The 23,003-nt window shown below is 40.9% G+C and overlaps 2 protein-coding genes across 3 annotated transcripts in view; one reads left to right on the top strand and one right to left on the bottom strand.

Annotated features, from left to right (window-relative positions):
- The window catches only part of LOC134542162 (cyclin-Q), a 142,184-nt gene that overhangs the window by 60,401 nt on the left and 58,780 nt on the right, over window positions 1-23,003 (bottom strand). The window lies entirely within an intron of this gene.
- Window positions 1-23,003, top strand: part of LOC134542160 (hemicentin-2-like) — an 83,908-nt gene that overhangs the window by 38,505 nt on the left and 22,400 nt on the right. Inside the window, exons 3-5 of the mRNA XM_063386181.1 lie at window positions 12,501-12,644; window positions 16,301-16,458; window positions 17,230-17,391. Coding sequence (XP_063242251.1) covers window positions 12,501-12,644; window positions 16,301-16,458; window positions 17,230-17,391 — 464 coding nt within the window. The remainder of the gene's footprint in view (window positions 1-12,500; window positions 12,645-16,300; window positions 16,459-17,229; window positions 17,392-23,003) is intronic.

Here is a 23,003-nt window from a genome sequence, read left to right as displayed (position 1 = left end):
ATTAAAATTGAAATGAAATCATGTTTTTATACTTTAAAATGTTTTTACTATTTATGTTGAAAATAATTACGAATTTTCAATACTATACATCATAATTGAAAATGGGGAATACTAAATGGCAGGCGTGATGTTATAATCAAAGATGGCGGAATCTAAATGGGGTACAGTTCAAGAAAACAAAACAGCGGGAGGTTTTAGCAAAACATAATGGCGGTTGTGACGTCAGAATCCAATATGGCGCTCATTACATTATCCAGATGGTCAAGGTCATGACCTGGGCGGCTTCAGATTCGACTGTTTTAAGAAATTTAAGCCCCTTTTAGGTCCATTAGTTATTTATTGTATGTCACATGACTCCATAACTACTGCAGCTGTTTGTAGGAAGAAAAAATATATAAACCATTATCTCAAAACTTATTTTGAAATATAATTAATGGCACGGAGAAAAATTAGACTGAAGTGTCCGTCTGTTTTTTTTCTCGAATTATTCCATGTAAGATACTTATCCTGTCATCAAAAATTGTATTTGCTCTAAATAACTTTTGTGAATTATTCTATACGTGCGCGAGCGTGCTCGGTTAGGGCGCTACAAACGCAGTTCGCATAAAATAATAAATATATAATCCCACCCCCCACCCCTTTTGGCGCGATCTGGCCGTGAAGTTTTTCGCCCCATCTCGGACTGAGAGAGCTGCCAAGACTTTCCACCCCGTTGCTGCCTGAAACAGCGAGGGCAGTACATAGTTCATTCCTGGCGCGCGGGATATTCGTCCCTTACAGGACCGCAGTTACTGCGATAAGGATGATTTCTGATAAGACTAAGCAAGAGCGCCCGACAGCCGCTTAGAAGAGAAATACGCGCCCCTTATCGAAGGTTGATAGCCCAGTAATTGTAACATTCCGATTGTTTTTTTTTTGTTTTTTTGCCACGCACAGCAGAATGGCTCTTTATCGACCTACACTGTCAGAAACGACAGTAACTTTAAGGACGTTTCAACGAAAAATTCGCCTCAAAAAATAAACGAACAGTTCTTTTGGTTTCCGATAACAGAATCTTCGTATAAACAACGCCGTATTTAAAATTCCGAGATCTTTTTCCTTTATAAATAGAGGGGGAAAAAAAAAAACACACACACACGGAAGAAATAACGAGCGTTCTTGCAGGAGTCTATAACAAGTTTTTGAAGTTTTGCTGATGAACTAAGATTATTCTTGTGGATTCATGCTCAAGAGCATGTGAACTCGATACCCGAAAAATTTACGAAGATAACGGTTAAATTTACGAAATTCCGGGCATCATTTGTACCCAGCGCCCTTTGTGAATTTGAGGTTGGAAAATTTTGACAGTGCAACTAACCACAGAAAACTCTGCACTGATATTTTACGATGGATCAATCTCGAACATTCAACCATTTGGATTTCTCATCCCTCACTCTTAAATAAAGCACTTTTGGGACCATAGCTGGGTTATCGGACGTCACAAAATTATTTGCCGGAACACCACAGAAAAGTTCATATAAAGTACGATTTAATTTTTAAAAAATGGTTTATGTTTCTCTGGGGCAAAAAACTGCGAACGTGCGGCACTTTTTGGAAATGTCTGAAGGCCAAGGTCACGAGCACTCTATTCCACACTGATCAAATAATGGAACGTCAGCATCTCGATGATGCCGGATTAGAATGCCTGGTTGGAGAGCGCTGAATGAAGTTTTTAAATGAATAGGGTCTATACTACCACCTGCTTATTTAAATAAGTAATTACGATGAACTGGATGTATGCATACTCGCCGCACACTGAAAAAAAAACCTATCTGCAGGTCATAAGTAAGGGCTCAGAAATGTGTGGTCATGATTTTATTATAAAAGTGCAGGCGTTTTATGTTGGCTATGGAAACGCAATTTATGTATTTTTTATTCGTACCTACATGTTTTATTCATATATTTCTTTGAAAAAAAATTCAAACTTTTAAACATTAGGATTTTATTACATATTTATATTTAAAACAATTAAAATGATACTAATACGAATCTCACATATAAAATAACGTGACTGTAATTCGTAAAGATCGAAGAGCATTCAATTTGCTATATTGGATTATTATGATTTAAAAAAAAGGATCAAATAGGAAAGTTTGAGCGGGCTCAGTCCAATGATAAACTTCGATCACGCGCGAGGGCGTACGTTGTTGTGGGAACTCTGTTTTTACCCGAGCGACAAACAAGAATAAACGTGTGTGTGTATACACACACACACACACACACACACACACACACACACACACACACTATATATATATATATATATATATATATTATATATACACAATCTATTATTGTGGGTGTTTTGAATATTTACTTTTATGATGTCTCACGGTTTTATGTTCATATTGTTTATTTGCTTTAGCTAGTGTTGTTTATTAATTTTACATCTAAATATTCATTGCGATGATATCTATTAGAATTTTATAATTCAGTTGCTCCCCCTTATTTAAATTTTTAAGCGAAAAAAAAATATACCATACATATACACTACGGTACACGTGATAATTATAGTAGTACACATGACAAAATTTTGAAATGCCTTTGGTCATTATCTAAGCACCAAACATATCATAGCCATCAATATGTTTGAGAGGATTATATTTAAATAAAATTTAATACTTATTCGTACATTGAGCTTGAATACATTTAAAAGATTCCACACAGAGATTTAGTAAAAAAAAATTTAAATATATTACCAGTTAAAAAATTTTTCCGTAAACAAAATTCTGACGCGAATTTCACAAAATTAGTGCCCACGAAGAAATTCACACAGGAAAAAAAATTATAAATTTTTAATAGGAAAGTCCGTCGTGACCGCGAATTTATGTCACGATGACGTCACAGATGTTTCAGCCGTGATTGGTTGGGAAATTAATTTATTCTCGTCGCGTCCATCGCGCCGCGCTCGTCGCACTACATATTGCGATTCGCGCGTCAGGAGCCCGAAATGACAGTTGTTTCGCTCCCAGCACTCCCAGCATACACGTGCCTGTAAGATGATTGGGAAGGGGGGAGGGTTTTGGTGTGCTCTTGTATATTTTTTATATTTAGATGAGTTGATGTGCCCAAATTGAAAAAAAAAAAAATATTGTGAAATTGTCTTACAGTACTCGACAGTAATGTGTAACATCTAATATCGGTAACAAACAAATTCACGTGTTCTCGTGTTGCAAATACACTTATAATACAAACCTCGGACACGAAGTTTCACGTAGAATTTTTTAAAATAATGCCGAGCGTGATAAATATACGCAAACCTGTGGTTTCAGTTAAATTTCTGAACGGGAATCACACGTTGTTTCTGCAACCACCGCTAGAATTCGCTGCCGGAGCTGGTACGTCGACTATATAATCATTCCATTTGCAGACAGAAATTATATTAAGAAAAATATCAATTCAATAAATGCAAAAAAAAATATTCGAAAAAAAAAACCCAACTAAATTCTGGCTTTGGACCTGGTTTTCGAAAAGGAATTGTATTAAATTACTGCCCATCTTGTTAAAACTCATTACAGTTAATAATTGTTGGCTTTGTGAACTTTGGTGCGCAACATCAGTCACAGATGGCAGCACCATAGCTACACATTTCCGTTCTATGCGACTTCTGTTCCATTCCAAAATGCCGTATGCTAAGATTTTACACATAAAAAATTGTAGGGAAGGAGTGGGAATAGTGGCCAGTTACAACATTCCACTCTTCGATCTGCGATGCAATGATCTTAGCCTAAGAATGTAAGAATCATCAGTGGATCATTCTTCTAAACGTTGTGCCAGCTCATACTGGGACTACAAGATCTTAGCTAGCGCGAACTATAAAGTTCATACGTTTTCAATCTGCGACAACAGGTAGCAGCAGTGTCAAATAAATGTTAGGTGCATTTCTACGCAATACTGGAACGACATGAGTCGCCGCTACAATCGATTGTGACTTGGCGAACAAAAGGTTGATGCGATTGCCGCGAGATAGCAGCACACATAGTCGCTGCCTTATATTATGTATTTTTATAAAAACTTAAAAACGCATACTGGTATTTAAAAGTTAATCAAAACTAAACATTTGGAAACATGAATAGTTTTTGACTTAAAGAGAACGATTTTATTTAAAAAGGAAAGTAATCATGACGAAATAAAATATTTAAACATTGAACTAAAATAACAAGCGTTTCATACATCTAAAAAAACGCGAAAAGAGGTTATATCACTGGAATAAGTACAATTTTGGATATTTGTGTTAGATGTTATCTGAAATTATTAAAAAATAATACTCTAATATCTATGAGTGAATATGTTTACGTGCATAAAGTCCGTGGAAATGGCGGGAATATCTGCTGGCGCTGTGTCAACCCGCGGTCATTGCTGTTGCCAGAGATCTTTGCTGAGCGCCCACAACTCAGCGGCGCGACAGAAAAATGTGGTCGGTCGATGATCGAGATCACGCCTGAACTCTTTTGGTGTGGGAAGCCTTCTTTTCACAGACGAGAGAGCCAAAACCCGAAGTTCCCCGAAGTTCATGGTTTTTTTCCGTATCTTTAATGTAGAAATCCTAAACAAATCAACCGTCCACAATGTTTTAAAGTATTTATAATGTAGCTAACATAACCTAATTGACCATTAGTATCCTTTTATCAACACCGCCATATTTATTTACAATGAAAAAAAAAAAAAAACCGAAGATGCACGATCGGGCGGTGTGCTCTCTCGTCTGTGAAAAGAAGGATGCCCCTTTTGGTGCAAATGGCCGTAAGGCGCGTGAAAAAGGGTGGGGGAAGTTTCTCCAGCGCCTCGAACATGGCGTCGAGCGTCGGCGCGGAACACGTATCCGATCTGGCGAAAGGCGGACTAACGACCTCGAACCAAAACCGCAACTCCGAAGAGGGGGGAAGTTAGCCCCGAAGATCGCGCGCGCCTAGGAAATTAGGTTTACACGTTTCGTTTCCTGCTTGCGAGATGCGGTGCGCAGACTACAACATTCAACAAGTTTTCGGTTGACAAGAAAAACTTACTGATTTAATGGATGATTACTCTCGTTAGTTACCCCTACCAATCCAAATGAAGTTAATATGGAAGACTTCCTTCAGGAAGCAATTGAAGTGTCATTAAATTTCGCTTTCCTGTCAAGCCTGATATGTATCTTATAGCTCATTAAGTAGTATTACTTTATTACTTTATGCGTTATGTGCGTGAATCACTGTTTTACTTGTAGTCTAGTCAAGTAACATCATTGTCATAATATTTTTTAAAAAATTCTGGTGTGTAATTATTTATTGCGTAATTGTATGCCAATTTTTAAATTTTGGAGATCATGAGAATAAATGTATTGTTTGAAAATCAGTGATATAATCATTATTAATCCAATCTGTATTTATAACTGTAATTTAGTTTTAAAACTATTTTGCCTATTGACACGAAAATGTGTGCAGAGATTAGGAAATCAGTGGAACTTGGTTGAAACGTTATTATATTTAAGGTATATATAATATTTTTTTTCCTTATAAGAAACATCATAGATGTATAAAATATGCGTTGGGTGCCATTAAAAATACAATTTTATGGAAGATTTTAGAAAAATTAAATATTGAAAGCTATTAATTTTATGCTAAGCAACCGATTGGCAAACATGTTTCTTATAACAGGACTATTACACCTGTGAAAACATATTTTATATGTTTTCCCTTCATTTACAAACTTGTATATAATGAATATTATAAAATTAAAAAGTATGTCAACCTAAAATTACATGGAAATAATAAATAACATTAATATCTGTCAATCTGTGACATGTAGATTTCTCAAAAGTAGTAGCTACCAGTGGTACCCACTTCCTAACTTTCACATGAAAAGTTTTAATGTTATTTGTTTACTAACACTAACAACCACATGAGGTCAGGTTGACTGAACATTAGTGGCAGGATACCCATTGGTACTGCGTTTCAGAGATGTAACATCTGAGACAAGTTACTCAGGGCAGCCAGGATACTGTGATGGGGTGAGTCCAGTATAACCACTTTATCAATTTTTTAATGAGTATTTTTTCATTGTAATTGAATTTCAAAAGAAAATTGATTGCCACTCTAAAAATCTCAGGGTATAGTAGACTTTTAGAACTCCAACTTTAACACATTAAATTTGAAGTAATGAGTTTGTTTGAGAAAGTGATACTGAACATTATATATCTTGGTATTTATCTGACTGTTTTTATTAGTTTGATACATGAAACACACATTTTAAGTTTGTGTGAAATACATACAGTAAATGTGAAAACCCGGGATAAAATATAGCCTAATTGGAAACAATTCCTGTCACTTCTGAGTATGAGGTATGTCAGGTTATAATGGAGAGGCAAAACATTATTGTAGCACTACGGTTTAAAATAATCATTCTAAAACAATCACTGTGTAATATTGTTTAGCTAAGTTGCTGTAATTTTCTTATTCTGTACTTGCTTTTTTGACGTGAATGCGTCTTTAAAATTGTTTCCATAGTGGGAGGCAATTCAAAAAACGAATGATGATAAAATCGGGGGATACAGTTTGGTGTTGCAGCTACATATATATCATCTTTATCCAAAATCTAACTACACCACTGGATAGCTAAAGGATCAAATAATTCGTTACGCTAAGTGAGGACTGTGACGCATCGCACGCTGTGGAGGGGGAAGCGCCGCCATTTTGAGGTCATTTTGCTGCGTTTCGAGATTTCCAATTAGTATAACTTTTGACTCGAAGAAGCTACGACGTTTGTTTGAGTTTAAATCGTCAGCTATCGTCAAAATCTATCCATTGCATATATCAAAAATTAGTATAAAATAGTTACAGTGAATATATATGGTGTTAAAATAAAAAATATATAAAATCGTAAAATATATCATAAATAATATCGGTCTATACGCGTCAAAAAGCGTATTCACGTACAACACACGGCCGTGTCCATGACACAGCCACACCCCATTTTTTTTATCCTGGTAGGGACTATCCCCCTGGCCACGTCCCTGAGTTACGTGACACCGACTATACCTCCTTTCCGGCTTGTTAGAGCGATGGCCTACAACCTCCTTCATTTCTTTCTCTAGAGCGGCAATTAAAGGTTCAAAACGTAATATCGTGTTTCTGCAACTCTTCGCTTGGCTGGCAGTCAGATTACATTCCACCGTCTCAGACAGACTGAAGACGGGTTAAATTAAATCACGTTGCCGTAAGAATAGGCCAGGGAAACGGCGGAATGCTCGCAGCAGTTAGAGCGAGCTGGTTGGCTTTGTAATCCTAACCAAATCAACTACATCGCGACTCTCTAGTGGTGCTTGCTCGACGGAAACTGAAGAGGCTATCGACGAACTGTAAAAAACGCTCATGGCAGTTTCGCAGAACCCGTATACAGTACACTCCCGATTATCCGCGAAATTAAGTGGCAGGGCCACCGCGGATAGTGAAAATCGCTGATAATCCGCAAAAGAGCCGAAAATGGGAAACAAAAAAAGAAACATTAATTTCTACTTAAAAATCTAAAAAATTATGTTCAGTAAAAATTACAATTAATAGTAAAAATATTTTTTATGATGCTAAAATGTTAGTATTTTACTGAATAATTAACATACAATTCATTTCAGTAATGTAAACATAAAAGTGCTCGGTACTTGCTTCCTAACAAGGATACAGTACTGTACGTACCCAGAGACTTCATTAGACACTGCGTGAGTTCCGAGAAGGCCTGTGGCGTTTTACTGTATACTGCACACAATACACTAGTCAGTAGAGTTCAAATTTGCTCACTTGTAATAAAATACAGATTTGCATATGTGCTGTATTTTTTCATAGCATGCGCGGATAATAGGGAGTTTACTGTATATAAAAAAAATTTGGAGACCCACCAGTAAAAATATCACATCACCTCACTGTGAAAGAATGAACGTGTTCAGTATCAGGCATGTTGGCATGAAGATAACGTTATTATTAAATGTTTTGTTCTTGACACTTGAAGCGTTTCTCTCATCCAGAATCGGTGAATTTTTTTTTCTTGAATAATACACACATTTACATGCTTGACATAATTAGAGGTCAGTATTAACCGGTTTTGAAAAAGATAGCAGATTTTAAAACACCTTTCGGCAGTCATCAAAACGTATCACGCTCCTGTAGTAAGGGATAGACTCGATCTCTATCCTCAACATGGCTCAAGTGGTTCGAAACCTGCTGCAATCTTCGAAGTCCCGTCGCCTCAAGACTATGCGTAATTAATTGTATGACGAACGGAAACAAATACAATTGTCATTCATTAACACACTCGCAAAAACAATTGTATCCAACCACGAACAAAATAACCATAAGAAATTTTATGAGAATACACCAGAAAAATCAAAGTCAAATTCCTCGTGGGTCAGCTACCATATCGAAACACAGCTAGACTGATGGTATTACAATTGAAAAGAGCGACTTAAAAAAATTGGTTGTCTGTAAAGTTGGTTTACGGACGATAGTTTGTGACAACGTCATAACAAAACATTGATAAAATGATTGCATACTTTATGAATAAAATTGAATCATTTTTATTTTAATAATAAAATAATAAATACTTGAAATTATACTAGTAATCAGATTTTTAAAATGCAAGAATAATTAACCTTTATTGCCGAAATTGTTTTTGTAATAAGCAATGAAAACCACATTAACTTTTCACTTCACTTTATAAACAGTCGAGTGGAAGAGATAGATGCGGCGCAAGCGTACAATGAGCGTAACGGGACACAGCGTAACGGAACAATGTGCGTAACGGGACACTTTATCGTGCGTTAAGCTTGCGTTCATAGATTTATTAGACGTTGTCACGTCAAAATCATTACATCCATCAAAATGATAGCGTAATTTTAACACACGTCAAAAAGCTAGCCCAGTTACATCTTGAAGGTCGCGACCTGCCGTGGAAAAGCCCCAATTTTTATTTTAATTTTTATCGTCACACACAAAACGAATAAACAGCGTTAAAAAAGAATAATATATTTTTCTTTGCCACGACTGAATAAAGTCTGTTTTGTCAGCCTGGAAAATAAAATCCAGCGAGGCTGCACGTGAATTCTAAGGAGGGCAGATTCGGACGTCGATGATGGACGAGTCTCCGGCGGAGAACTGGGGGGGGGGGGGGGGGTAGTAGAAGAAGAAGAAGGAGCCAGAAGGAGCCAGAAGGAATCATAAAAATGTGTAAGGCGGTGTGTTTTATTCACGGAACATTCCAAAGATCAAGATGCGAAGAATGTGCCACTCTGAACGCTCTCGGTTCTAGGATCGTAAAACCAAATGGCATAAACGCACTGCGCACGTGCCAAGATCATTACTTTTCTCCTTTTTTCTTCTCTCCCCCCCCCCCCCCCCCCCGGTCACCCAACGGCCTTTTTCGATACGTGGTTTGAATCTCACAACGGCAGGCAGTGTATTGCTCATCATTTTCATAAAGAATAGAGGGTAATATTTATACTGCCAGAATATACTCTATGCGTCGTATTGGACGTAGTCTTGAAGAATCACGCATTTAAGTTGATGAGATTACCTAGTCATACAAAATACAAACATAAGCTAAGCTACGCATATATTTTGGTTTTTATAAAGTTCGAATACTATGTTTACATTGTACTGTCAGTCCTGAACTTTGTTATTAATGCCTCATAATTTTTTAGAGAATAATACAACTGTTACTGGTTACTTACTTGTTTCTATGTTGGATTTTTTTTCATTCAGGCTGTTACAATTTTCAAACGATTCAGTTTTGTCCTATCTCCCGTAGGAGTTAGATTTTCGTTGGCAAAAGTAACTATGTAACTTGTCAACTTGGTTACAAAGGAAATAAACGTTTATCCAATCGTTAGGACAGCAGTCCCACATAATCAATTTCGACATTAACTTAGGCAGAAAAGATGCGAACTACCATAATATGTATTTTATGTAACCAATGCTTACCTAAATATAACTACATTTTTACACACTTGAGTGTTTTGCGTCAATCGTGGTAGAGACAAATAAATGCATTGTATTCTTAAACTTGAGGTAGTTGTTTCAGTACACCACGATTGGGCAGAGACCTTTACGGAAAGGACCGAAAAAAACAAACATAAACATAAAGTCTGTTTAAAAAATTAGTGTCTCGCCTTTTAAGGCGGGATATAGTTTAGTTGACGGATGAATCCAAAGTTAAAATTAAAAAAAAAACTGTTATTGTATTATTTTTTTTCAGTAGTATATATCTATAGAGTATTCACAAATTGCGTGGCATAAATTTAATAAGTGGTTAGAGGATGCCAAAATAAGTAATTTTTGTCAAGGAACATTCGGTCGGAATCGCCGCCTTACGAAGTTACAGGTGCAAACAGTGGTTCGATAATTTGAATTTCCCGCGCATTAAGCGCCAATTAGTGGCTTAGAGGACGTGCGGGAACGGGAATCCTTCTTTTCACAGACGAGATAGCCAAACGCAGATCGTGCATCTTCGTTTTTTTTTTGTTCATTGTAAATTAATATGGCGGTGTTGATAAAAGGCTACTAAAGGTCAATTAGGTTAGGTTAGCTACATTATAAATACTTTAAAACATTGTGGACGGTTGATTCGGTTAGGATAGCTACATAAAAGATACGGGGGGGGAAAAGCATGAACTTCGGGGAACTTCGGGTTTTGGCTCTCTCGTCTATGAAAAGAAGGCTTCCCTTGTGGGAACAGGTGACGAACGGCCAACTACCAACCAGCAGTCAGTAGTCAGTGGTCAGCGGACAGCGCAGCGGATGCCTGATTGTGGTACGTTTAATTTTTTTTTTAGCCATTAGCGCAGTGTTGACGGTTGGTGAGTACAGTGATGCGATCACAAAACTTATGAACAACAGCACTGCAGATAGCAGTAGTGTATCATAGCCTACACGGGCCCAATGTATATCTCATGGGACTACGACTTGATGGCTTGTCGTCTTGCCAATCGTGAGGATTCGACTTTATTCGGGAGTGCTCGCCTCTCGATGCCTATGATCAATACCCGGCGGCCATTTTAGATGACATTGCGTCCGCCATTTAGTTTTCCCGCCATCTTGAAAATCTGTAATAACTATCTGAAAAAAATCGGTAAACATAAAAAAATAATAAAAAAAATCACTTATTAAAATAGTGCTTGATTTGATCGATTCATGTCCTTGGTTCAATCCTTGTTAAATTAATAAAAGATTAGTTAAAAACATTATACAGTTTACATTTTTCCAGGATTCAAACTAAGAAAAAAAAGCTATGAAATAATATTAAATAACAGCAACTTAGCTGTTATGGCTACAGGAAAATTATTTTAGAAGGATTATTGCAATCATTAGTGTTTTACAACAATGTATTTCTCCTCCAATTATGTCCTCATAGACAGAAGCTGCAGAAATTGTTTTTCCAAGTAGTCCATACTTAATGCCAGTTTGCACACGGTTTAATGTAAGCATATCTTTCATACAAACTTGGCATGTATAATTCATGTATTTAGTTAACATTAATATATGTGTGTATTTATGACATGTATTTAATTAACTCATCCAACAATTAACTCAAGAACCAAATAAATAAATAAATAATTATGAAATGTTCAGTTATTTTTTACCCAAGCAAAACCATTACTCGAATTTCTGTTTGGACGTCTAAAAGTCTACAAGAGATTAAATTATTGTTTATTTATTTCCAAGGAGTATTTATTTATTGTGAAAAGAGACGTTTGACATTATTACTTAATTTATTTATGTGTTGGCCATAGTTTACCGGAAATAAACCTGAAACGATGTGGGATGATTAATACTTTTGTTTTCAGTCAACACCCTACACCCATGTCCTAAGGAGGTTAGACGTCCCTGTGCCAGTTCTACTGCTAACCCCCCCCCCCCCCTTTTCCAAATGTTGTTGAAATCTTAAGATGTTATTTTATTATTTTTATTTTGAGTGACATTTTGCAAATCTTGACGGAGTTCGAGTGCTTCTCGCCAGAGATTTCAGCGTGACATTCGATTTTATCATAATAAAAAATCTAGTGGTAAATGTCGACCCCTCCGCCGTCCTTCACGAACACCCTGGCTGCGGCCCTCGCTCTGCAACTCGCTCTGCAACTCGCTCTGCAGGTCGCTCTGCTACTCGCTCTGCAGGTCTCTCTGCTACTCGCTCTGCAGGTCGCTCTGTAACTCGCTCTGCTACTCGCTCTGCTACTCGCTCTGCAACTCGCTCTGCTACTCGCTCTGCAGGTCGCTCTGCAACTCGCTCTGCAGGTCGCTCTGCAGGTCGCTCTGCTACTCGCTCTGCAGGTCGCTCTGCAGGTCGCTCTGCTACTCGCTCTGCAGGTCTCTCTGCTACTCGCTCTGCTACTCGCTCTGCAACTCGCTCTGCAACTCACTCTGCTACTCGCTCTGCTACTCGCTCTGCAGGTCGCTCTGCAGGTCGCTCTGCAACTCGCTCTGCTACTCGCTCTGCTGCAGACGGACACGCGCCGGCCCGCAACTCGTCCGGCGCGCTGCACCCAGACGCCAGCTCGTACCTGCAGGAGCTGGCCGGCTACTGGCCCTACAACGACTCCTTCCAGCTGTCCAGGTTCCAGGAGTTCGACCACACGCACTTCGACGGTGAGTCACCCCCACCCAGGCGCTACGCCACCGCCGGAGTACTTCTAGAACATTCCTGTGGGCACCAGTTGCCGAGACATAGCTTGTAACTTTGCACAACACTTTTAGCGTGTATGAAGTACTTATTGGACATAATCACGAGTATTTCTTACGATGATTGCCACATCATTTTATAACTATTTTAAATTTATGTTTCAATCAATCATAAATCTTTTAAACCATAAAATTTTAACAATTTGATTTTTTTGTTGTATCGTGCTTGTTATGTGCTCAGTTCATACTGGAAAGCTATTCAAGAATCCCTCAAATAATAGTAATGAAAAACATAACCTAAATTTTGAATTATACAATGAAACGGTTCCGATAAAAGCGGAAAAGGTTTGGAAAACATACTAACCCCCCCCCCCCCCCTGATTTTCGACAAGGAAATTATAATTCACTTACATGTTAACACTATCAAGGTTCCCTTTTGGATCTGTGAACTTTTGTTCGTGCCATCCGCCACGGATGGCAGCACCGTGGCTACAAATTTTCCGTTCCATTAACAACCATTCCTCCAGGTATCACATTGTTGTGCCTAACACGCCAGCCTCTTGATTTACTGAAATTTGTAAACATCCATATGTTTCGATCTTCTTGGATGTCTTCAGGTAAGTGTAGACTACAGATTTCAGTAGTCAAACTTACTACATGGTTTATAGATTTCAGTGAATCAAGAGGCTGGCGTGTTAGGCACAACAATGTGATACCTTTCGCCATACCGCCAGAGAATTACATCTTTAGAACCATTCCTCCAACCGAATGTCGTACACCGAGAACTAAGAGGTTAAACATAAAAAAACTGAAACAAACAACCCGGCGTGTGAGATCGATCCGGTAATCAGACTTGTTCAAGCGACAATGGACGGCTTGTAAACCGCCTGCCGAACCAGCGAGTATCTGCAGGTTAGGCAGAAGGAGGTAGGGGTGTTCTCGGCTCACGAAACTTGACTTCCAGAAACACCACGGGATCTGCGCAGTTCCTCTGCCGCAAGCAGGTACTAATTCCTCGCGGCGCACGGATAACTGTTGCGGGCCTAGTTACAGGACTATTGCCTTCCCCCTCCCCCTTCCCCGACTCTTCGACGCCTGGTGAAAGGCGAGGCGAGGGTTTGAGTTACGTTCCGCAGAACACAGAACCCCGTAGGAGGGGAGTTGCGGGGAGGAACACAAAGGCAGCGTCCTTCACCGCACGACTGTTTTCGAAAACAAAAAAAACAACCGACGCGCCCGCATTGTTCCGGGACGCACGTTCCGGCTCTGAAACACAACGCGAGGGCCTCGGGATATCTCCTTGAGAGATTGCTCGACGGCGAAATTTCTGCGCTGGAGCGAGGAGAAGCTAGAACACGCGCGCGCAGATCTCTGACGACGATAAAGCAGGGAAGTTGTCTGAGAACTCGCCTCCAACGACCGTATTGCCTTCGCCTGGGAACGCCGAGATATATACACACACACATATACATATTTTTTGTAAGTACACGAGCGCATCCCGTTACTTAGAAGAAAATAAACCACTCACGTTTGCTTCTCCTCCCTTCGCGGTCCCCGCATCCAAACGAGATCGTTCAGGCAGCGCGCGCGGCGGTTACGAAGAAAACGAGCCATTAGCGAAATAACCCATCCACCCCCACCCCCCTTCCCCCAACGACTCTTTACCGCAGCGTCGGGATGTATCGCGAGAGTCGATGGGCTCAGCCCTTCTCGGCGATGTAAAACTTCAGATTTTCTTTTCGAACGCAGAAAAAGCTTAAGGGGCAATGATGCGTGAGAGATAAAATGAGACCACGGTTATAAATTCTCTTTGTTGAAGAAAAACCACTTTCTTGTTTTGTTCCTCAAAAATTCAGTTGGTGGTTAGGTACATAAAGTCAGTAGCCAAGTTGTCTTATGTCGTTACATATCATACATTTCAAACAGGTCATGTAAACGTCAAATCTAGAATTTGGTGTTAACGCCTTTTACATTTCCCATGAAGATGATTCTTTCTTCGTGATAATTCAATTTTAAATAATTTGCGAGATCTGGGATGGTATTATTAGCATTGTCATTTTCACATTTTTAGTGATCATTATAGTCGTCTAATGTTTTGTCGTCAGTTCACTTCCTTGGTGTTGTAGAACCGTCTACCTATCTTCGACCTAAGTATTTCTGATACTGACTGCAACTACATAAATAGTTTTTGGCAAGGACCCAAAATACACTCAGTCCTTTTTTGACGTTCAGCATTTTTTTTCCTCAGGGTAAACGCTTTGCTGCAGAAATTACACCCGTGTCCTTTCCATAGTGATACAGTCATCGAACTGAGATCTACTTTACCTTCTGCAATTCTGAGATAGTTAGAAAAAAAATAGTGAATGGCTAACTAGTAAATCGCTTGTAAACTTGTTTAAAATTCACTTTTCATGAACAAGTTTACAGGAGCGCTTCTGTCAAACACTTGAATCTGTTAGTGTTACAATTTTTCCCTTCAATTTACGAAGAACCCTGGTCGCAAATTATCCAGGGATCTTCGTGAAGTTACGCCTACCTTAGTTCACTTGCGGACCCTGAGTTCACTGACGTCGTGCACGAATACAAACGAAATGTTCTTGTATTAAGGTCTACAGTAAGAAAAAAAAATCTTTGTTTAAAAGGGAACATGAAATTCGGAAGTGTTGATACGCCGTGGTTTCTTCGGAGATTTTAAGTTGATTGAAATCACGAAGAAATATTCGTTTAGAAGTCCGTACAGTTGTTATGATTGCTGGCAGTGTGTGTACAAGATGGGGAGCGGAGAGCTGGCCCTCCGATGATGTCCAAGCCCCCCCCCCCCCCCCTCCCCCCGCTTGGTAGACTCTTTTCTGCTCTGTCCAACTCTTCTTCCAGATACATCCTTCTGTCTCCCGTAAGCTTCCTGCTTGATTTTTGCATCCCGCATGTCAAGAGCCCAGGGTTTTCCCTGTGTCTATGCAGGTTTTACCTGGGCTCAAATTATCTAGTTTTGTCTAGAATAGTCAGTGAGGGGAGTTAGTTAGTCATGGCGCCAATCGCTGCCATGGCTGGCCAATCCCCCTCCTAGCACATGATGCATGCTACCCCTCCCGCATGGCTTAAACCCTGCATGATTAGAGCGTATGGGCTTCGGCCTGAGACGCACTTAGTCTCCTTCCCTAACCCGGAACCCTCCCAAGTACACTTAGTTTGTAGTGGGGACGCACCACAACATCGAAATACCACAACGCCATCTAAAAAACTGATGTATACCTCAACACCGAAATACACTAACGCAGAAAAATGTCATTGCAGGACTGCCACAAAGGTTAGGTTAGGTTAGACTAGGTTAGGTAAGACTAGGTTATGTTAGACTAGGTTAGACTAGGTTAGGTTAGGTTATATTACGCTAGGTTATGTTAGGTAAGGTTAGGTTTGATTGCGGTATTTCGGCGTTAAGGTACATTTAAGAAACACACACAAATTCATTCAGTTGTTATTTCGGCGTTGTGGTACACAGCAGTTTTCTAGCTGTTGGTGTTGAGGTCAATTTTGACATTCGGCGTTATGGTATTTCGGCGTTGTGGTAACGACCTGTTTTTAGTTATGTTAAAAAAATTAGTCCCCGCCGCTGTTGCCCGCAGACTCGCGCGAGGAGCACGCCGCCAGCACGGAGCCCTACCCGGCGGCCAGGCCCGTCGCCGAGCCCGAGTTCGACGGCGCCGTGTCGACCCACGTGACTGCGCAGCTGGGTGGCCCCGCCTCCCTGCGCTGCCGCGTGCGCAACCTGGGCGAGCGGCCGGTACGTCGGCCATCTTGTCCGCCGCCATCTTGTCCGCCGCCACCTTGTCCGCCGCCACCTTGTCCGCCGCCACCTTGTCCGCCGCCACCTTGTCCGCCGCCACCTTGTCCGCCACCATATTGTCCGCCACCATCTTGTCCGCCACCATCTTGTCCGCCGCCATCTTGTCCGCCGCCATCTTGAACCCACGCCACCTCCACCTCAACATGTAGGGCCACATACGATCCCCCGATCAGCTTTGTAGTTTGACGTGATAACGTCTTATAAATTGATGAACGCCTGCTGCATGCACAAAAGATTGTCTGCATTTTATTATACCATGTTCTTAAAACGGACTAAAAAGTCGTACAGTTGTATAACCCAATACAGTATACAAAACCCATACAGATTGTCCACAAAATATGTGATTGCGAATTTTTGAAACCTATGAAAATATAAAACGAAAAACTTGGAGCAGATGCAATACAGTAGATAATAGTAAGTAGGGTGGGGGAAAAAAACTCACACAACAGTTCATATCATTTGCAGTGCAATAAAATAGTTAGTGACTTAGGTGAACTATTCATGCATTTTACAACAGTTTTTATCTCAAAAACTGACACTTTTTTAATTGTGGTCCAGGGCCTGTAATCGAATGTGGGGCCATGGGTTTCACGCACTTGAAAAACGTGGGTAGACTCCGCGCCGCCAGGTTCGCTGCAATCGCCTGCCAGTCTGCCACATGGTCCGTGCGAGGATGTTCGAGGTCTGTGGTGGCGTGGTGTCATGCAGGTGTCGTGGGTACGGCGCCGCGACTGGCACATCCTCACGTCGGGCGCTCTCACCTACACCAGCGACGAGCGCTTCCGGGCGGCGCATGCGCCGGGCAGCGACGACTGGGACCTGCGCATCGAGTACGTGCAGAAGAGGGACAACGGCACGTACGAGTGCCAGGTGAGCACTTCACAGCACTACAGCACTTCATGGCAATTCACTGCCCGAACAGATACGAACTTTACCGAAGTGAAAGGTAAGGTTAGGTTCGGCCAGTGTAATAAATAATTTTTTTTTTCCCGGGAGGTCAGGTTAGGTTATTGTAACTAAAATTAAAGTATGGTTAGGTTATCGTAATTAAAATTAAAGATAGGTTAGGTTAGGTTAGCTTAACTAAAATGAAAGCATGGTTTGGTTAGATTATGTTAGGTTATTGTAAGTGAAATGAAAGATCTGTTAGGTTAGGTTATCTTAACTAAAATGAAAGTATGGTTAGGTTATCGTAATTAAAATTAAAGATAGGTTAGGTTAGGTTAGCATAACTAAAATGAAAACATGGTTTGGTTAGATTATGTTAGGTTATTGTAAGTGAAATGAAACATTTGTTAGGTTAGGTTATCTTAACTAAAAGGAAAGTATGGTTAGGTTATCGTAATTAAAATCAAATATAGGTTAGGTTAGGTTAGGTTAGGTTAGGTTAGGTTAGGTTAGGTTAGGTTAGCGTAACTAAAATGAAAGCATGGTTTGGTTAGATTATGTTAGGTTATTGTAATTGAAATGAAAGATTTGTTAGGTTAGGTTATCTTAACTAAAATTAAAGTATGGTTAGGCTATCGCAATTAAAATTAAAGCTAGGTTATGTTATCATAACTAAAATTAAATGTTCGTAAGGTTAGGTTAGCTTTATTTAACATAGTATATGACCGTAAAATATATCAATCCTTGCATAATGGTTTTTTTTTTTACACTAGCGATCTGAAAACTTCGTAGAACTTCAAAACTGTTCGGGCGTGGCTCTCATCCCTGTAAACTGTAGGCTTCCACTCGCCGGCCGAGGAACCTCGCCACCTGGGCCCATTGCGCCCAAGTGAAACAAGTAAAAGTTTTACAAGTTTGTGAAATTATGCAGTTTCAAGTGTTTTGACAGAAGCACTCTTGTAAACTTTGCAGTCATGGAATTAGTCATTGTCAGGAGACGACATGCTCTGACGTACTTGAAGTCAATTTTTGTTTTACCTCGCATTCGCCATATTTTTCCGCCCAAAACTTTGCGGAAATGGTGCTTGACCATGTTTTAAAATGGTTTCTAAGTACTAATTAGAACCTTCGCCGTTAAAAACAGTCACTTCCATGATGTACAGTCATTTAAAATTTGTTTCCACAATGCATGGGGAAATGTTATCTTATTACTGTACACACGTGGAATCCTCAGGCTATTTTCAAGGTCGTGTATCTCTAGAAAGTTCCACTGGTAGATGAATGTCACATGTTGTGAGGGTCAGAGCCACCGAGAAAATCCAAAGTGCCCGGGAAAAATAATTTTGTCTGGCCCCTCCTTTATTTAATTTTTTTCAAATTCAGGTACTGATTTCTGTGAATAAGGTTAGATTTATTTATGACCAACCAAGTTGTAAAGTCTGATTTGGCCATTTGATGCCGAAGTACATGCTGGAGTGCTTGGGTTTTAGAACTTTTCAAACCCCACAATCAATCTAAAGTCTGTAAATGTTTCTGTGGTCATAATTGTAAACAAGATCTATGCATATCGTATTAAGTACGTGTAAGTTTTACTATGAATTACATTTACAAGAGACTTATCATTTTTGTTCTATCGGGGTAAAGCTGAGCATTAAAAATATTTCTTAATTCAGCCACAGGCTTTCCTGGTGCCCGAGCCAAGGAGATTAACCCCTCCCTCTGCCACTCACTGTTGTAGGACCTGGTCGTTACCTTAGAGTTGGTCGTTACCATAGAGTTGGTCGTTACCATAGAGTTGGTCGTTGCCATAGAGTTGGTCGTTGCCATAGAGTTGGTCGTTGCCATAGAGTTGGTCGTTGCCATAGGGTTGGTCGTTGCCATAGGGTTGGCCGTTGCCATAGAGTTGGTCGTTGCCATAGAGTTAGTCGTTGCCATAGAGTTGGTCGTTGCCATAGAGTTGGTCGTTACCGTAGAGTCGGTCTTACCATAGAGTTGCAGGGATCGACAGAGGTCGACTGTTGGACGACCAGCGACCGCGGGTTGAAGCCCCCCCCCCTCCCTCACCGGACGGACGACTCTCGCGGCGTCTCATCAGGGTCGGACGCCCCATTACCCCCACCCTCCACCCCTTCAACTGCTCCCTCCTCGTCCCGGCGAACAGCCCCGTAAAACTAGGCGGCGTTGGCCCGTAAAACTGGCCGGCGCTATCGAGGGAAGGCAATCTCGAGAAGCCTGCAGCAGGCTTGCAACCCCCTGGACGGGGGGGGGGGGGGGCTGATGTCTCGTCTGGCCCTCGTCGACCTTGAGTCCCGGGGCGGCGGTCGCTGAAGTCGCGTAACTAAAATGAAAGTATTGTTAGGTTAAATTATGTTATGTTATTGTAAGTGAAATGAAAGCTTTCCTAGGTTAGGTTAGGTTAGGTTATCTTAACTAAAATTACAAATTGGTTAGGTTAGGTTATCGTAACTAAAATTACAAATTGGTTAGGTTAGGTTATCGTTACTAAAATGAAATGTTCGTAAGGCTAGGCTAGATTTATTTTAAATACTATATGACCGTAAAGAATATAAATCCTTTGCAAATAGGTTTTTATTTGACACTAGCGATCTGCAAACTTCGGAGAACTACAAAACTGTTCGGGCGTGGCTCTCGTCCCTGTAAACTGCAGGCTTCCCCTCGCCGGCCGAGGAACCTCGCCACCAGGGCCTGTCCGCCTCTAGCTGCACTGGCATAGCTGTCCGCCTCTAGCTGCACTGGCATAGCTGTCCGCTCCACTGGCATAGCTGTCCGCCTCTAGCTGCACTGGCACAGCGGTCCGTGCCGTCGACTCCAAGCCTTATAATGGACGGTCCTATTCCCAGGACACTCGATGACAACGCCTTAATCCGTCAAATGAAAAAAAAAAATTAAATATTTTTTTTAATATACCGCGTTTTCAATGCGGACTAAAAATGATAAAATAAGTACTCTTAGCCCAATGCAGATTGTCCTGAAAAATTTTTGATTGTGAATTGCTAATACCCATGAAAATATGTGGGAGTAAGCTGTCGTTGAGAAAACTCGCACAACAGACCATGTTGTTATTGGCTGTGCAGTAAAATTGTTGGTGACTTAAGCGAACTATTCCTCTTCCATTGCATGCACATACTTGAGAATCATAGCCCCTAGTCCGTGTATGCACCAGCAAACTGGTGAGTACAAGGTGAGGTTCATTCCACTTCACCGTTACAATTTTTAAAATTATCGATCATCCAGAGATATTTCGTAAATATACGAGTACTTATTTTACTTATTTTGAACTTGAATTAACCATAACTATATCCTTGTTAAGTCCGCAGCAGTAACACCCATATTCCCTCTAGGTGCATTTTCCCGAAGGAACAGAGACCCAGTTACCTGGAACTTCGTCTATTAGAGGCAAATTCTTCAGTGAAAATCCCATAACATTTACTTTTAGTCTCTGACGGTGTACTCCGCCAGGGGCTGCTTGTGGAAGCTTGTGGTGAGAACAAGGGGGTTGCTGTTTATGAGCGAGTAGCGAGGAAGGAACGGGCGCAGCGAGGAAGAGGAACATAAGGGTGTTTACCAACTCCGAGCTCATTTGGGGTAATCCTGACGAAGGGTCATGAGCGGGCAGAGGGGATTGTCGCTTATCGCTCGCGAGCATGTGGAGAGGAGAGAGAGAGAGAGAGAGAGGAGAGAGAGAGAGAGAGGGTCGCTTCTGCAAATAGTACGCGGGAGGGCGAAAATTGCATGGAACTAATAAGAATTTAGGGTAGTTGCAGTTAACTCCGGTATTAATGCGGGTATTCCTGCACAAATTGACCTTTCGAAAAGAAAATTTTTCATTTGAAAATTACGAATTAAAAAAAAATAATAATCTGTGTTATATTTAAGTAAAAGGTTGCACGTAATCCAATAAAAATGTATTCGAGCCAGGATTTTATTTCATAATCGTGGATAGTCGCAAGTCACCAGTTTTTGTAACTATCCTTACGGACGTACACAATCAGATCGAGTCCTCCCGATACCATGATAATTGAAAATTTGAAACAGAGGCTGCCCAACTTGAAGAATTGCCTGGAGGTGGCAAAACCGGCCCAAAGTGTTTTATCGCTGACATATGAGACGTAAGAATATTGAACTATTTGCCCTGACATGCTGTCAGTAGGAACAGATAAACGCCGAGCTATGATTAAGTTGAACTTTCTGTAGCTATTGACAGGGTTTATCATCAGAGGTCGAATCCAAAACATCCGGATCCGCTGGACAGCACTTGGTCGTATTGAAACCAGATCTAAAAAGTAGCTTCACTTCTGTGTGGCTAGTGTTGGTGTGATGTAACTTGTCTCAACTTTGACCGCTATTAAAAGTAGTAACAATGGTTTATGCATACTTCTGCCAACTGAGAAGTCAACTGGGTACGTGAACAACTGATTGTGATCGCAAAAAGTTTATAAACAAACATCGTGTATTGCTTTGAAACGGAAATTTTGGACAACGGGTACCACCTTCTGCACTGCTTTTGAGAACTGTCGTATCTGAGACGTGTCACGCGACGTCTACTTGAATCGAGATCGCGGGCGTTCTTGGCCCAGACAACAACTCCTTCTCGGCTTCTGACGAGGAAGCATTGGGAACCCTCGTATCTGCTGGGCCATGGACCATTCACTTTGGGGGGGGGGCGGGGGGAGGTCCCTGATAATTTGGGGAGGTGCCTTGCCAAACCCCCAGAGGTAAGGCGGAAAATTAAAAAAAAAAAAAAAAAAACCTTTTCAGCAGGACCTTAAATTTCAAGATGTTTTTGCTGAATTAATATCAATAAAAAAAGCAATAATGATCAGATTAGCGTCACTAAATCATAATAAATTAAGTTTACGTTGTATAACGGATAGTATTCTACAGTTTAATGACTGTATTTTTATAACACTAGTGCGTTAGTAATGGAAGGGCGACGAGGGGCACTGAGTGATTGCCCTGCTAGCCCGGCTCTTGTGTGGAAGTGATGGATTGTCCGACGTTTCGGCGCGCCTTGCCGCGGCCATCTTCACCCGGCCTCGACCCAGAAGCCGGAAGGTAGCCGGTGACACGGAGACTGTGGGAAGGGAAGCCTAAGATGTCCATCAAGTTCTGTCCCTGCCCGAACACGCCCGAATATTCACCTTCGGCCAACCTCGGGTTTATTTATATATATTTATATTTCTATGTTTATTTAATGTAGCTATACTAACCTAACTAACCGTCCATAGTGTTTTAAAGTGTTTTAATGTAGCTAACCTAACCGACCACTTTTAATATTAAAATTCACTTTTCCTGCGCAAAAATAAAACAAATCCCGAGGTTGGCCGAAGGTGAATGTTCGGGCGTGTTCGGGCAGGGACAGAACTTGATGGACATCTTAGGCTTTTCCTGTGGGAATGTGGGAATGTGGGACTGTGGGACTGTGGGAATTTGGGGGTGTGGGAATGTGGGACTGTGGGGGTGTGGGGGTGTGGGAATGTGGGACTGCGGGAATGTGGGGGTGTGGGAATGTGGGAATGTGGGGGTGTGGGAATGTGGGACTGTGGGACTGTGGGACTGTGGGGGTGTGGGAC

The sequence above is a fragment of the Bacillus rossius genome, assembly GCF_032445375.1.
Source record: "Bacillus rossius redtenbacheri isolate Brsri chromosome 4 unlocalized genomic scaffold, Brsri_v3 Brsri_v3_scf4_2, whole genome shotgun sequence".
Lineage (NCBI taxonomy): Eukaryota > Metazoa > Arthropoda > Insecta > Phasmatodea > Bacillidae > Bacillus > Bacillus rossius.
The sequence above is the reverse complement of the archived record's forward strand: the minus strand, read 5'-3'. Positions and strand labels throughout refer to the sequence as shown.